Here is a 16,586-nt window from a genome sequence, read left to right on the forward strand (position 1 = left end):
TTCCAGTGACCGCGCAGCGGCTGCGGGTCCCTACCTGCGTCGACGCGGCTCATCCAGCGGCCCTCCGTGGACTTTGGGTTGGGGTGGCAGGTGGATTTCTTTGGGGTGCAGGTTGACTTTTACCACACCTGCTTTTTCCCAGAGTGAAGTAATTAATTCTCTATTTTGAAGAATATTAAATGAACTTTTTAAAATAATATAAAAGATGCAAAAACGTTCCCTCTACTGTACTGAAGGCATTAAAGGCAGTACAGGGCATGATTAGGTTAGATCATACGCAACGTAGGGCCATAATCCATTAGCTCATAAAAGGAATGCCTACGTCCCGTGCAGACATTGTACAGTCATGCAGGAAACACGACCCCCCCCCCCCCCCCCCGGGGGGGGACCTTAAACCGAATCGGATTAAATAAACCATCATCTGCTGCTCGCCGCGACCAGCAGAGCCCAGATCGCGTCCGGAGAACAAATGCGGTAAAGATCCACCAGGACGACGATTAAACGATAAAAAAACAAATAAAAATGGTGGCAGAAGTCCCGAGTAGAACAGGGGTGTGCCGGTGTCTGGATTCAGGGCAGGGCCGACCGGCAGCTCCCATCGGGGTGTCCGTTTCCACCCTGGCCGGGGTTGAGTTTAATCCCTCCTCGCTCCGGTTGTGTTTCTGACCTTTGTGGTGAACACCCCGACGTGTCCAGATCACTGCCCGCTGTCGGGTTTTTCCAGTTTCCTCAATATTCTGTAATTATTTAACATGTTTGCCATATACAAGTTATTTTATAGTGTCTTATTTAATCTCTATATATAAGAGGGTTGATCAATTAAAATGAAATAAAACGGTTGCATCAGAGATCCTTTCTTTACTCTTAAACCTATTGGACTTTTTCTCAAACAAATCAACACTACCTCTGCTCTGGTACCTATTGCATGCTGGGAGGGGGTTCATTTCTTTTATTACTCCTTCCCAAGTTTGGTGAAGTGCGGGGCGTGTCAACTGTGGGGCCACTGAGACAAACTGCTTGTGGTTCTCGGCCTCGTTGCTGTTGTGCCCCAGAGCTGCAGGGTCAAATGCGAGTGCGAGTAAAGGTGGCCCACAGCAAGCCCTCCAGATGCGGGCGCGAAGGCCGGATGCAGAGCAGCGGGCGAGGGCGGAACGGACTGTCACGAGGGTCTTAGGAAGGGGATTGGCGGGATTACGCGGTTACGCCTGACGGACCTACAGCGAGAAAAACACACAGAGCAAGCGGTTCATCCCCGGAGATCTCTCCTCTCCGCAGCGCCCACCTCACCCGTCCCATCGTAGGTCCGAGTGAGCGACGGGACGCTCGCCCGTGCGTGTAGAGATGTCACATTCCTCCTCTGCACCTGTACAAGCGCCCAGCGCATCGTCCTGCTAATAAAGCGGGGAGCCTTTACACTCCATTTGTCCCCTTTTTCGTTGTCTCGTCCGGCCTCCTGATTCCTCAATTCGAGAACTGGATGCGACGTGAACGTTGGAAGTAACCGGAAAGAGTTAATAACCACTTATCACTTTTATCCTAAATTGACTGAAATGAAATGCAACACGGAGAATATTTGTGGTGGCCTAGCGGTTAAGTAGCGGCCCCGTAATCATAAGGTTGCCGGGTTCGAATCCCGATCTGCCAAGGAGCCACTGAGCAAAGCCCCGACCCCACACACTGCTCCCCGGGCGCCTGTCATGGCCGCCCACTGCTCACTCAGGGTGATGGGTTAAATGCAGAGGACAAATTTCACTGTGTGCACCGTGTGCTGTGCTGCTGTGTATCACAAGTGACAATCACTTCACTTAAAAAAAAAAACGTGCGACGGTCCGTTACGCGTTCGCGCAGCAACATCGTGGCCGTGTGAGGAGCGAGGAGGGCCGACCGCGGACGGTGACCTCGGGAGGAACCGCTTTATAAATTTAGACGGAAAAAGACAGCGTTCGGATAGTAATGATGCATCTGGTGAGGGCTCTGGCCTGCCACTTTAAATCCTAAATTACAATCTTACTCTCCCAGCAGTGGGACAGAGAGTGGAAAGCCAGACCTCCGCTCAGGTGAAACCCTATCCGCCAAGTCACCTTGGGGAAAATGAGACGATTTAGTCTCTTTTTTTTTTATATATATATATATATATATATATATATATATATATATAAAACAATCGTGATGTTTTTCCATATATAATTCCCCTTTAGTGGAATCCCAAATGATAATTTACTGACTTTCCACTCAAGTGAATAATGAGTACAGATGATTATTTTCATGGTTAGGATCTATTTGATGGTTTTTAAAAAAAGGTCCGGGACAGCCGTGATAACGGCAGGTCGAGTTAAAGAGTCGGCCGGTGTTGTGGTTGGCCCAGGAGTCTGAACTTGAAAGGAATCAAGGACTTCCTTTTCAGCGCAGGTGACCCTTGCTTCCTACAGCGCAACGCCTTTCCCGAGCTGCATTATGCTCTGGCAGAGGATCGGGTGTCGCCACGCTGGTCCCACGGCCAGGATCAGCCCCGGCAGGCGTTCCGGGGAGGCCGGAACGTACGGCAACACTGTCACCTGCTGGCCCGCGCAGGGAGCGCCCCCATTCTGTTCCCCACACAAACCTTCCAGATTGCCCAGACGTTTTAAATACGGACTTCTACACTTTGATGGATTTTTCCGTATGTTTTTTTTTTTTTTTTTTTTGAGAAGGTTCATGCAAACTACACTAATTTATTATTATTCGTGCCCTCACTGCCAGACTGTGCAATAGCTTCATCCCACAGGAGATCAGGAAACTGAACTCTCAGGGACTCTCCCCTTTAGACTAACACACACACACTAGTTTAGCTAGTCTTTTTTTTTTGTTTGTTAAATGTTATTCTTGCACTGTTCTTTCTCCTGTTTAAATGTTACATGACGCACAGGTAGCACGTTGTTCCGCTTCTCCGGAACCTGGTGCTGCATGTAACACTTATGCACGTGTCTGAAATGACTTCAACTAGTCCTATATCACAACCCATAAATGAATGAATCCGGAGTGACTTACATTCACCGGTTACAGGGCCATGAGTCCCCTGGAATGATGGGGGTTTAGCTACTTCGCTGTGTTTTAAAGTGTTCATATTATGCATTTTGTATTTTTTTCCGGCTATCCAAACCTGTAACTGCATTATTATTGTGCTGTTGCGTAGAATTTTGGCATATAAAAGGGACAAATATTTATCCATGTATTTATAACGTTTCTTATCTAATTTATCTCAGTTGCACTAAGTCTGTGCCTGAATGACAAAAGCCAGGGCGCTGGCTGTCTTGACTGGGGGCTTTTTCCTTTTATGTCGGTCTCGGCCTGCGGCTGACTGGAGGGGCAGCTGGCGGCGTGGCGCTGTGCAACGTCCACCCCGGTCCCTTCAGACGCGGGACAGTTTGAATCCGAATGAGGAGTGCAGAAGAGGGGGCCTGCCTCGGCCCCCTGCCCCTCGGACGTCCGAGAGAAACCTACGGCCGCCGCCGGTCGCCTGAAGCTGCCGGGCCTTTCATGCGGACCTCCGGCATCTGCCTCCACGGAGTCCCACCAGCGCCTCATAAAAGGCGGCCCTACCCCGAAGGACTCCCCAAAGCGCGAGGCAGAGAGAGCAGGAGGGAGGGCGGGGGCGAATTTCAAGAAACTCGAGCCTACTTTGCAAATCAGTCAGTAGATACCTGATTGTCACTCCAAGAGTTGGGGACTAATCCTATTGTGTTTTCTATCGGATTACTTGCTCTGGGTCCCTCTCCCCCTTTGGCGCTGCACGGGAGAAAGGGCAGATTAAGGGGATTAGCTTGTATCCTCCTAACTTGTCAAGCCGGGATGTAAGGAACCATTGACTTCTCTGTTCTGAATGAGAGAAGTGGCTAAAAAGGGGAGAAATGAAAGGCAGTGGACAAGAAAAATTCCTGAAAGAACAATGTGATTTGTTTGCTTTTGTTCCTTTTAACTTGGCTGAAGGGTTCAAAGGGTCCTCACCTCAGGGACAGAAGCTGGTGTCGGGAGAAAGAAAGCGACTTGAGAGTTTTTGCATATGATCGACATTTACTGCAAAAACGTGCATCCACAAACCCTCTACAGTCTGATTCTTTACACTGGACCACAGCTGAAAAGAAAATAAGAATATCCTCATGAAGGACATCGGCTACCACCCTAGAAAAGGAATTACACCTCCATGTCAGTTTTTCAGCTTACATACAATTATCCTGCGTAAGTATGCATTGAGACTTTTTTTAAGGCCTGAAGGGAGTGACGAATATTCTCTACAATGTGCAATCTGAAGAACGTGTCCAGACCTTAAGTGTGTACTGAGGTACATACCCCCATGGATTACCCCATGGTGACATTTCCAGCAGTGGTGGAATTAAGACAATCGGTAATGTTCAATATCTTGTCATAGACAACATTTGAGAATTAGAGAAAGGGGGGCACTGCTTATCAATACAAAATGCAGCAGACATCTGACAGACCTCCTTAGTGTAAGAGAGATAATTCCTGTTGAAAAGTGATGTGTCTTGGAAGACAAATAATATTTATGCGAACTTGCACAAGTCCTAAATGTTGTCAAGAGGAGGACTAACTTGATAAATTCACGTTGGTGACATGTGGCTGAGGGTCTGGGAACACTTCCCTCCATTCATCATTGGTTAGTGTCTGGCCAGTGACGCGGTGGATGGAGTGTCATGTATTAACTGGATTTACACTACTACAATAGGTGCAGGTGCTGTGTTTAGAAAAGGATCAAATATCGTAGCCAAAAGCTTGCAGGTTCAAATCCTGAACCGTAAAGGTTGTGGTACCTTTGTACTGGGCAAGACACGTACAGGTCCCCTGACATGAATTTATTTTGCTTTTATATCGGTCTTGTTGATATAAATTTCCCAGGACGCGCCGTTTTAGGGTCTGTGGCTTTAAATGCTGACGAGGAGGAGAGCGGCCTATAGAAGTTGAGCGAGCATTTGCAGAAATGACGGCATCAACACCATTCACCAACCACAATGTTTGGTGCAGACAGGAAGTCATGTTGGCGTTTTTCCAGAAAAAAATAAAATTAACCCACTGGTTCGTCATAGGCTTGCATGACGGGACAAAAAAAAAAAACATTTGTGCTTAATTTTTGCAAAGCTTCACATGTTTGGAAGCCATGACGGTCGGTGGAGATCATGTTTTAAGCGAGGGGCGGGAAATTCCCTAGGTGGGAAAAGCATGAGAAACGGGAGGTGACCTTTCCAGATCTGACCGTCTGAGCTGCCGCTCTCTAAACGGTGAAGCAGAACGCCCAAAGCTCTCTTTACACCCATCGCCATTTCTAGCCACTGCAGGACCATAGAAAGGCTGGGGGAACACGTTTTAATGTTAAATCATCTCACCACAAAGTCACATTTTCACGATAGGGGACCTTTAGCCCCTAGTGTAACCTGGAGGACTGTCCCTGTAACTTCTGATTGTAAGTGATTGTGATAAAATGCCGGAAATGTAAATGCCCACTGCACCAGTCACCAGTGACAAGTTAAATGCAGAGGACACATTTCATTTGAGTGCATAGTGTGCTGTTGTTGATGTGTGGCACCATGAAAATGTTTTTTTTGTTTTGTTTGATTTTGGGTTCAAGGAGAAATTCAACAAAGCAGCACATCCTATATAGGACCTTTTACAGTTATCCCATATACAGTACAGGTCAAAAGTTTGGACACACCTTCTCATTCAACGTGCTTTCTTTATTTTCATGACCTTTTACGTTGGTAGATTCTCACTGAAGGGATCAAAACTATGAATGAACACATGTGGAGTTATGTACTTAACAAAAAAAGGTGAAATAAGGGAAAACATGTTTTATATTCTAGTTTCTTTGCTCTGATTACTGCTTTGCACACTCTTGGCATTCTCTCGATGAACTTTTCCAACAGTCTTCAACCTTCCCAAGTTCTCCCACACCGCTCCTCTGCTATGTTCCTTCCACTGGCTCCCAGTAGCTGCACGCATCAGATTCAAAATACTGATGCTGGCCTAAAAATCCAACAGTAGCACCATCCTTCCTCACAGCACTTATTACACCTCGCACTGCACCTCGTATACTCCGAGCCTCCAGTACTGCTCGCCTGGTCCCTCCATCTCAGAAGGTACAAGGAAGACGCTCATCTAGAATCTTCTCTGTCTTGGCCCTTCGGTGGTGGAATGAACTTCCCCTCGAGGTCAGAACAGCTCAGTCACTGAGCACCTTCACACGGCACCTCAAGACCTTCCTCTTTAGAGAATATTTAGATGAACTTGTAACCTTCTTATTGTCTGATTATGTATAGAAACTACAACAAAGTGAATAAAAAGATTGTATTCATGGTTGGGGGTCCTAGAGAACCAGAACTGATCACTTCATCCATGGTAACATGGAAGCACGTTGTAAGTTGCTCTGGATAAGGACGTCTGCCAAATGCCATAAATGTAAATGTAGTCTTGAAGGAGTTCCCATAGGTGTTTAGCACTTCACTCTGCGGTCCAGCTGGATTGGGTTCAGGTCCGGTGACTGTGGAGGCCAGGTCTCCACTTTTAGTTAAGTACATAACTCCATTCATAGTTTTCATTCATAGTTTTGATGCCTTCAGTGAGAATCTACCAACGTAAATGGTCATGAAAATAAAGAAAACACGTTGAATGAGAAGGAGTGTCCAAACTTTTGGCCTGTACTGTATTCATAAATATATGTTCACGCATACTTCACTATACGAATACATTGCAAATGTACTGAAGAGCATGCAAACAGTCGTGCAAGTATTGCAGTGTCGGCGCAGCGTTCAGGTACTTATGACAACGTGACGCGTAAACACCTCGCTCTTTCACAACTGCTCGTTGCAGCTACTGCACCGTCCGGCAGACCTGCTCCTGGTGCTGGGCATGGAGCGCGGAGAGTCCTTCCACGCCTGTCGCTTCTGCCGAAACGCTCACAATTACCATTTGAGACGTTTAAAAGTCACACCCTGTGTAGGGTACGCGGAAAACCCGTTGACGGGGCAAGTAGCCAATGGTCGCGCTCAGAACGGGAGCGAACCAGGAAGTGCGTGCTCGAATCAGCCAATGGGAACGCGCGGTGGGCGGGCCTTGGCCGAAATTTGGGAGCGAGATAGTTACGCGACGAGAGGAAGGAAAAAGAAGAAACAAAGAGCGAAAGTTAACGAGTGGCCCGGTTTAAAAAAAAAAAAAAAAAGAAAAGGAAAGAAACAAAGCAAACAAGCATAAATGTGTCGAAAGCCAGAGAAGCGGCCTGGCCTCGGGTGAAAACGGGACCGCCGACGACGATGCAGCGCACGGCAGCCGAGGTGGGTCGACTCGCCCGTGGACTGACACGCAGGATTCCCTGCCGGCGGACTTTTTAAAAAAATTATTATGTCCAGCATTCAGCAGCTCCGCGGCGCGGCGGTGCCTGGCTTCTGTCCTTTGCGTGACGCGTTTTTTTTTTTTTTTACTGCCTGTCGCAGTTTAACGTGGGCGAGCGTCGCGACGCGTCTTTTAAAAGTTCATTTCTGCGCTGGCCTTTAGTGATCGTATCTCGGCTTGTCCCGAGCAGAAAAGTGGATTGTCATCTCTGTAAAACGACTCAGTTTATTACATTTTGCATTTACAGCATTTATCCGGCGCCCTTATCCAGAGCGACTTACAATCAGTAGTTACAGGGACAGTCCCCCCCTGGGTTCGAACCCCACTTACTACCATTGTGTCCCTGAGCAAGACACTCCAGGGGGGGACTGTCCCTGTAACTACTGATTGTAAGTCGCTCTGGATAAGGGCGTCTGATAAATGCTGTAAATGTAAATGTCTTGCTCAGGGACACAATGGTAGTAAGTGGGATTTGAACCTGGGTCCTCTGGTTCACAGGCGAGTGTGTCACCCACTAGGCTACTACCACCCTATTATTAAGATTCATTCGTTATGCGCCTCATTCCACCGAGCAAATCGCCGGTCAAGTGTACAGGAATCACGGCAAATGACGCCAAGTGATGGTCGGGCCGCGATTTGGTGACGGTGGTGCCTGAAGTTCCTGCCTCGTCTCGTTTAGAAGACATATTTAGGCCTGGCTGCAGCATAATTGTGTAGAAATTGTCCATAATTTGTCCAGCACTTTTATTCCTCATTTAGATTTTACGGCATTTTACCAGACTCCCTTGTCCAGAGCGACTTACGATCAGTAGTTACAGGGACAGTCGTCCCCCCCGGAGACACTCAGGGTTAAGTGTCTTGCTCAGGGACACGATGGTAGTAAGTGGGATTTGAACCTGGGTCTTCAGGTTCACAGGCGAGTGTGGTACGCACTAGGCTACTACCACCCTATTCCTAATCCATGGCCTCAGTGAGGCGGAACGCGCTCTTGGAATGTTGTCTTACGTGCATTTTCCGGAATGCCATTCCCCGTCTTGGTGAATGCGACACAGCGACGTTTACGACACCAGGGTATTACCGTCCGATTAAACGAAGCTACCGTGGGATATTTTTAGCGGCTCTAAGAATGAAGCGCGGCGAGTCTTCGGAATGCAGGATAAAGGGTGGAGATGGATGCTAAATCCTCCAGAACGAGGAAGCAGGGAACTTACGAATACGTAAGGTAGGCACGTTTTCCCTCTCAAACGCACGGGCAAAGATCAAGCGGTGTTCAAGTCTGCGTCCATTTCTGAAGTTCTGTGAAAGTGAAGTGATTGTTATTGTGATACACAGCAGCACAGCACACAGTGACACAACAAAATTTGGCCTCTGCTTTTAACCCATCACCCTGAGTGAGCAGTGGGCGGCCATGACAGGCGCCCGGGGAGCAGTGTGTGGGGACGGTGCTTTGCTCAGTGGCACCTCAGTGGCACCTTGGCGGATCGGGATTCGAACCGGCAACCTTCTGATTACGGGGCCGCTTCCTTAACCGCTAGGCCACCGCTGGCCCATCATTAGGGAATCTGACCATCTTACTGGAAAAAAAAATCCATTCCCCGCCCCAGATCTCGATTTGTGTTCTTGTACCGTGTCTGTTGTCGGGCGTTTGATGTCTCGGAGAACACAAATCGAGATCTCGGGCGGGGAAATGTTTTTTTTTTTCCCCCAGTAAGGTGGTTTGTGTCGAATGTCAGGTTTTCCTAACGATCGTTGGTGGAAAACCGGCCACAAATTGCCTTCCGGTGGCGCTGAATATGTGTAATTACGGCCCGCCGCCATTAGGGGCAGGTTCCTACACCCTCCCAAAAACACCTGTGCCTGCTGCACCTGCCCCCAGTAGTGGCAGCTAGTGTGGACTGATCCAGAATCAGGCCTAAAACAGAAGCACGACCTCCACTAGAACGTCGGCGTGTCCTGCAGTACTGTACGTTGGCTTTTAAACGGTGTGTGTATATATGTATGTATGTATGTATATATATATATATTTTATTTATTGATTTTTTTAATTCCACTCTGGGACCCAGTGCATGAAACCCGCGCAGAAAGCGCGAGCGGGGCTACGTCCGCGGCAGGCTGTTTACCCTGCATTCCCTGGCATTCGGCGCGGGGTCATAAATGCCGGGCAGGGGGCGGGGTCGGGTGGCTGCGCCGAGCCGAGTTTAAATCCAGACGTCCGGCCGCCGGGCTGAGCGACCACGCTGCGGCTCCACCAGCCCCGCGCCGTCTAACCCGGGCGCCCGGTCGCTGTCTGAGGTCACCCCAAGACCATGGCTTTCCTCTTGGGCATGAGGCAGCAGGTAACCTGGGTCGTTGCGCTGCGGCGGCCTTTTTAATATGACCGAGAAGTGCGCGGGGAGTCATGGCAACGGCGACGACAAATCTGTGGTGTTCATTGTTTTAAATTTTCAGGAAAAAAAAAACCAAACAAACTGTATTCTGTACATTAATGCATCTCACTTTGACCAGTCATTGTTCATTTGCCAGACATTTCCGCTTCAATCTTCCCCATACAATAAATATTTTATAACATATTGTATGAAGTACGACTATGTTTCTCTCTCTCTCTCTCTCTCTCTCTCTCTCTCTCCCCCTCAGAGTAAGCTGCTGTGCCATGGAGTTAACAATCAGAGCTATATCTGTGAGTCGGGTCACTGCTGTGGAGAAAACAGCTGCTGCAGCTATTACTACGAGCTCTGGTGTAAGTGGAATCCCCTTTTAAAAACGTCGCTTTGCGAGATGATTGAACATTAATACGAGTTCCGCCTGCACTGGCTAGAAATGGCGATTGATGCTTTGGTTGTTCTGCTTCGCCGTTAAGAGAGCGGCAGCTCAGACGGTCGGATCTGGAATTTGTCCCCTTATGACGTCATAAGGGGAAAGGTTACCTCCCGTTTCTCATGAATTTCCCACCCCTACCCCAAAACATTATCTCCACCGACCGTCACGACTTCCATACATGCGAAGCATTGTAATTCCTCGGTGAGCTAAATGTTGATGAACTCTGACCTCTTTGCATTGTGACGCATCGGACGCGTGACCAATAGAAACTAAGCATCAAGGTGGGATCTTAAATCAAGATGGAGGGTCGTTTTACCACAAGGAAGGTGGTATGCAGGAGTTATAGTTATAAGACGTCTGGTGGGATTGTTAGGGTGGTGCAGTGACTGCGTTAGCCACGCCTATTTTTTATTTGAGTTTTTGGGTTTTTTTGTCATCACATTGTTTCAGTGGCCAGTGGCCAGACCCTATTTCATTTTACAATTAAAAACAAATGTATTCGTTCCCATGCAAAATTAAAGTAATTTCAGTAAGAAATAGAAATATGGTCTTGACAATGAATTATTTTCAAATTAACCATATCAATAATACATTCAGCATGTCTGTAGAAAACAGTCAACCAGGGCAGATGTTAATTATAGAATTATTATAATGTAAAATCATAATATGGTAACATATTGTACCAAATGGGTTCTTGTATATCTTTGGGGGGAAATGCATGGGCAGTGGTGACCTCGCGGGTAAGAACCTGTAAAAAGGCTGCCGAGGTGTTGCCACCGAGCAAAAGCACCGTCCCCACACACTGCTCCCCGAGCGCCTGTCATGGCCGCCCACTGCTCACCAAGGGTGATGGTTAAAAGCAGAGGACACATTTTGTTGTGTCACCGTGTGCTGTGCTTCACAATGACACTTTAATTATTTATTTATTTATTTATAACTTTCACACAGGAAATAAATAGAATCCAGAACTTTTCCCGGTTATAAACTGTTTACAAAAGCATTAAAGATCATAGTTCTGGGTGACGGAAATAGTTGCACACCAGTGAAAATGGTAGATAGAAGCTCTTCTTCAGATGCAGGTTTTATGTACGTTCGCAGAACGCAAATAAGTACGTAAAACCATTGCCTGTTGTCGCCTAATTCAGTTCTCACTACACGACCTTCCAATCGGGTTACGTTATGTTTCACTCCCCACTTGTCCTTGGTTCTTCAAAAGCAACGGAGAAGTGACATGGGAAATGATGCGGCCCTCACACAAACGCAAAATTGGCCCCGTAATCAGAAGGTCGCCAGTTCGAATCCCGATTCGCCGAGGTGCCACTGAGCAAAGCGCCGTCCCCACACGCTGCACCCCGGGCGCCTGTCATGGCCGCCCGCTGCTCACCAAGGGTGATGGGTTAAATGCAGAGGACACATTTTGTTGTGCCACCGTGGGCTGTGCTGCAGTGTTTACTTTCACTTTAAGAATGTACGAAAAGAAATACGGCTCACCTGTCGACGGCTCACGGATCGCTCTCTCTGTTTTTTCAACATCGTCCAGAAGAACCCGGCAAATGTGCTTTATTGTGCTTCGTTCTGGTGAAGAATTACAGACTTTTATTCCTTTTAATGCCAGACGGTTTGTAAGTTCTGTTTGTAAGTTATTTACATACATTCAGCGGATTCAGGGCCTTGTTAAAGCTTGTCACGTTGGTTAGTTTTACTCCCTTTAGCCCCCGAAACACCCCTTTTCGCTTTTTTATTTCCACCTTCCGCAACATGTAGGCTACTACCAACATGGGTGGTAGTAGCCTAGTGGGTAACACACTCGCCTACGAACCAGAAGACCCAGGTTCAAATCCCACTTACTACCATCGTGTCCCTGAGCATGACACTTAACCCTGAGTGTCTCCAGGGAGGGACTGTCCCCTGTAACTATCGATTGAAAGTCGCTCTGAATAAGGGCGTCTGATAAATGCGGTAAATGTAAATGTTAACCGGACCCAACAAACCGGTCCCGGCACAAGCCGCGCTGGACCCACGAGCCCTGGAGGTGTCCCGGTGCTATGGATTAAATTTAAATATTGTTCAGCAGTGAAGACTGAGGTCCTCGAAAAAATAATTATTAAAATTCTTTTTTTTATGTTTGTTAATATCTGTGGTGGAGTTGGAACAGAAAGTGGAAAATCGGAAGTGGACAGACGTCGTTGTGAATGTTCCGCGAATGACAGCGATGACGTTATAATCCGGTCAAGTTGCGTCCCGTCTGACCCGTCTATTTTAATAACGGACGACCGGTCCGTACTGTAATTACGGCGTATTATCCGCTGAGTCAAAGCCTGCCCTTTTCCTCGCCATCACCGCGCAGACAGACGTGACTGGCGCGAAACCCAATCGGTTCGGCTCATGTAAACAGCTTCTCTATTTAGACGGCCGGCCCTCTCGCCTCCCCTGGCCCCCCCGTCTCCCCGTCCCTCCAGAAATGGCCGCGGCTTTATTTGGTCCAAACTTTCACACTCCGTCAGGTCTCACATGACATCGCGCACCACCCCCAAGGTGCCCCCCCTTTTTCCGCTGCCCGATAAACACCCCGCCCCGACCGCGTGGGACGCGCTCGCGGTCATTGCTACTCTTTAAAGTGAAGTGATCGTCACATGTGTAACAGCGGCACAGCACACGGTGCACACAGTGAAATGTGTCCTCTGCATTTAACCCATCACCCTGAGTGAGCAGTGGGCGGCCATGACAGGCGCCCGGGGAGCAGTGTGTGGGGACGGTGCTTTGCTCAGTGGCACCTTAAGCTTCCTTAACCGCTAGGCCCCCACTGCCCCACCTGGGCAGAGAAAGAGCTCTGTGCGCACTACGTGTTCCGTATTAAATACAAATAATGCACGAAACCAGCATGAGGGCACGTAAATCGTTTCCTCGCAATGCAAGTACAACTTCTTGCTCGGTGCTCGTTCCATTTATGGCCTTTAGCGGACGCTCTTTTAGTCCATATCTGATCTTCATATCTATAATAGCTCGGCTCGAATCATCAAACGATGTTCACCAGACACGATCAGCCAAGTTACACACCACCACAAGCTTCATGAGTTCAGCTACGGAACTCCAAACGCTGCAATATCGAGCCCCTTTAATCGCCACCAACTGGGGAACGTCTCTGTTTTGGAGTTGAGTGGCAGGATTCAAGGATGCCAAACATGTTCAGAATAATAATGCTACATAACGTTGTATAATTAGAATGCACTATTAACACATGCACTGGATATACTCTGATGACTCTGTTGGTACCCTGGCCTGGCTCGCAGCATATTGCAATAATTACTGGCTTATCATTATATAATAGTATTATATAATTATCTATGTATATAAAATATAACTTAATAAGGGAAATTGAATCAGAAGGTTGCCGGTTCGAATCCCAAGGTGCCACTGAGCAAAGCACCGTCCCCACACGCTGCTCCCCGTCATGGCTGCCCACTGCTCACCAAGGATGATGTAAAAGCAGAGGACTCATTTCGTTGTGTCACCGTGTGCTGTGCTGCAGTGTTTCACAATGACAATAACACAATTTTTTTTTTCCACTTCAAGTTCAAGTATATAATAATATATAGTTCACGTTCAAGTATATAATAATATATAGATTTTTTTTCATAATATTCTAACTTGAAATTTATGACAGTTTAGTGGTAATAAGACTGGTCATTATTTATTATGCCTTTATTTACTTTATAAATAATTATTGATCCTTATATAATACGTCATTGTGTTTTTGTTTGAGTAATAAGATCCTACTGCATTTATTATTGATATACATCAGTTGATATATAAGTTTGTTTATTTCTTGCTTTTTATTTTTATGCTAATTTCAATTATTGGACAATTTAGTGGTAATAATATTTTCAAGTGCTGACAATGCTTCTCTTGAGAACGTTGATCTTGTGTTTTCCTTCTGCAGGGTTCTGGCTGGTCTGGGCCATCATCATCCTCCTGAGCTGCTGCTGCGTGTGCCATCACCGCCGCACCAAACACCGACTGCAGCAGCAGCAGCGCCAGCAGGAGATCAACCTCATCGCCTACAGGGAGGCGCACAACTACTCCTCCTTGCCCTTCTACTTCAGTGAGTTTCTTCCCGAATAAAGATATATTTCATTTTGTTTTAACCAGTTCGGGCCCAAATAATCAAATCATGCTTATTTATCTAATTAACATTTCTTTCTCATTTACGTCCCTAATAAATAAGTCATTTTGGGTAAATAACTGAGCCATGCATACTCCATATTGACCCACCATGTTTTTACTCCGATCTAATGTGAAATATTTGGCCTTGGGAGGGTCTCAGCAGGTTGGCAGGGTTAACATGTGATGTCTGCCTCCCTTCCAGGATTCCTTCCCAGCTATCTGCTCCCTGCCTATGAGGAGGTGGTGAACCGGCCTGCGACTCCGCCCCCTCCTTATAGCGCCGCCCAGGCATGTGTCCCTGACCAGGTCAGCCTGGAGACCCCCGATCAGCCCGACCACCAGGGCCCACTGGACCAGGTCAGCCTCAGAGGCTCGGCACACCGCCCGCCTTCCTGCACCTCCAGCCTGGAGCAGCTCCACCTCACCTCCGCCCGCGGAGACGCCGGCAAGCTCCACCTGGACTCCGACGCGGGCTGGCGCTGTAAAGAAGCGTCCAGAAGCGTCCTGCTGGACCAGGGCCACCCCGAGGAGAAGGAGCGGACGCCCGGGCGGCGCCGGCGCTTCACCGGCGACTCGGGCATCGAGGTGTGCGTCTGCAGCCGCGCGGCCGGCGAGGGCGGGGACGCGAGAGAGGGGCTGGCGGACGGCGAGGCGCCGGGGCCTCAGGACTTCTGCGACAGCTGTAGCCCCGGGGGCGAGGACGAGGAGCGGGCCCCTCAGCAGCGGCCCCCCGTCTGCCTGCACCTGCACACCATCACCGAACAGGAGGCTCCCAACAAGAGCTGAGCGCCGGGTTCTGAGCGCCGGGTTCTGAGCGCCGGGTTCTGACCGCAGGTGGAATCCGGCTTTTTAAAATAAAATAAAAAAAAAAACGGTTTTAAATGTTTAAAATAGACGCATGAATGAGCTCCTCGCCGCGCTGCCCACCGTCTCCTGGGGACGAGGCCGGGCCCTCGGCGGGGGTGGGCGCGGAGGAGACGTGCACCCCACCGCAGTCGCGCTGCGTTGATGGGAGTGCACCGCTTACACTGAGGTCATAAGCTTTAATATTATTATTATTATTATTATTATTAATAATAATAATACTCAGACGGGTCCTCTGTCCCAGGACAAAAAAAAAATGGAAATAATAGAAAGGTGGGTGCCGGATTACCCACGCCGTGCCGTATGTAGCCGTAATCAATCGTAGCCTTTATGATAGCGGCGGAGCCGCGCCCCTCCAGCGGTATGAGGGGTCCTGTTGGCAGTTCGGGATTCGAACCCCGTGCATCGATCGGAGGTGTTTTCTCCCGCCGACGTCCTCTGCTTGGACCTGTTCCGCTGGCCACGTGCCGCGGTCGCGGCGTGCTGCCGGGAACGGAGAGAGCGGAATTTCCAAGAAAGTAAGAGAAGGCCGCGGAACCTTGCGCGCCTTGTTCGGCGGCACTGCCAGCGCCTTCGCCGCGGAAGATGATAAATTTAGGAGCCGGATCCGAGCCAAGGCCGGTACGGTAGTAAACCCACCGCGGCCCTCCGACCGTCAGAAGACGAAGACATCTCCGACTCCGTACCGTCCAGCGTGCCGTCGAAACGTGAGCACGGCAGGGAAGCTGTGCGGCACTGTCGGGGGTTTAGTCAGGCGCCGTGGACCGCGCACTCGGGCAACGGTGACGTCCGTCTCCGAGCGGAGGCTCTCGGGTCCCCTCGCGTCCCCTCGCGTCTTATCAGATTTTGATTGTGGCACGTTGGCCTCGAGTCCAGCGTCTGCCGTTAAGGCCGCAGGTGCCTGTGGTATCGAAGCTGTGTGTGTGTGTGTGTGTGTGTGTGTGTGTGTGTGTTTTATCAGTGCGGTGAATGCCAGTGACCGGAGTTTGAGATAAGGCCGCCGATACGCCACTCGGCCCTGCGGATAGGGCGAGGCGGGCGGTCTCTCCCCGGCGATAATTTACCCGTCGCGGGCGGGGCGACGGAACGCTGGGTTTTAGTTCGGCTCAAAGAAACGAAAACCAAACAAAAAAATAAAACATCAGCCAAAGAACTACGGCTTTCGGACCTGCGGTGCCGGCTTTCAGGCCTCGAGACCAAAACTTCCTGCAGAACGTTCGTTTGTTCGCCGCTTCCACAGTCTTGGGCGAACTGGGATTGTCCGCAACAAGTCAACCGCACGTCCCGTCAAAGCTAAATAAGAAATAAACGTTTTAAAGTGAAGTGATTGTCACACGTGATACACAGCGGCACAGCACACGGTGCAC

The 16,586-nt window shown here is 48.8% G+C and overlaps 1 protein-coding gene across 2 annotated transcripts; it reads left to right on the forward strand.

The window, feature by feature from the left end:
• Nucleotides 1–7,108: 7,108 nt before the first annotated feature.
• Nucleotides 7,109–15,255, forward strand: wbp1la (WW domain binding protein 1-like a). Of its 2 annotated transcripts, none has more exons than XM_028988108.1 (4): nucleotides 7,109–7,316; nucleotides 10,009–10,111; nucleotides 14,132–14,293; nucleotides 14,558–15,255. In XM_028988108.1, the coding sequence occupies exons 1-4, from the start codon at nucleotides 7,296–7,298 to the stop codon at nucleotides 15,139–15,141; spliced, it is 870 nt and encodes a 289-aa protein (XP_028843941.1). In that variant the 5' UTR covers nucleotides 7,109–7,295; the 3' UTR covers nucleotides 15,142–15,255. The 2 variants fall into 2 exon arrangements, with proteins under 2 accessions (XP_028843941.1, XP_028843940.1); XM_028988107.1 differs by lacking the exon at nucleotides 7,109–7,316 and adding an exon at nucleotides 9,568–9,710.
• The last annotated feature ends 1,331 nt before the right edge of the window (nucleotides 15,256–16,586 follow it).

Source organism: Denticeps clupeoides, chromosome 8 (assembly GCF_900700375.1).
Source record: "Denticeps clupeoides chromosome 8, fDenClu1.1, whole genome shotgun sequence".
NCBI classification, from domain to species: Eukaryota; Metazoa; Chordata; class Actinopteri; order Clupeiformes; family Denticipitidae; genus Denticeps; species Denticeps clupeoides.

What these genes read in the sequence shown, in the direction of transcription:
- wbp1la (XM_028988107.1), top strand. Translation starts at nt 9,681, where the DNA reads ATGGCTTTCCTCTTGGGCATGAGGCAGCAG. An exon ending in TCTTGGGCATGAGGCAGCAG is followed by an intron (nt 9,711 to 10,008) that starts GTAACCTGGGTC and finishes TCTCCCCCTCAG; the next exon opens with AGTAAGCTGCTGTGCCATGG. An exon ending in CTATTACTACGAGCTCTGGT is followed by an intron (nt 10,112 to 14,131) that starts GTAAGTGGAATC and finishes TTCCTTCTGCAG; the next exon opens with GGTTCTGGCTGGTCTGGGCC.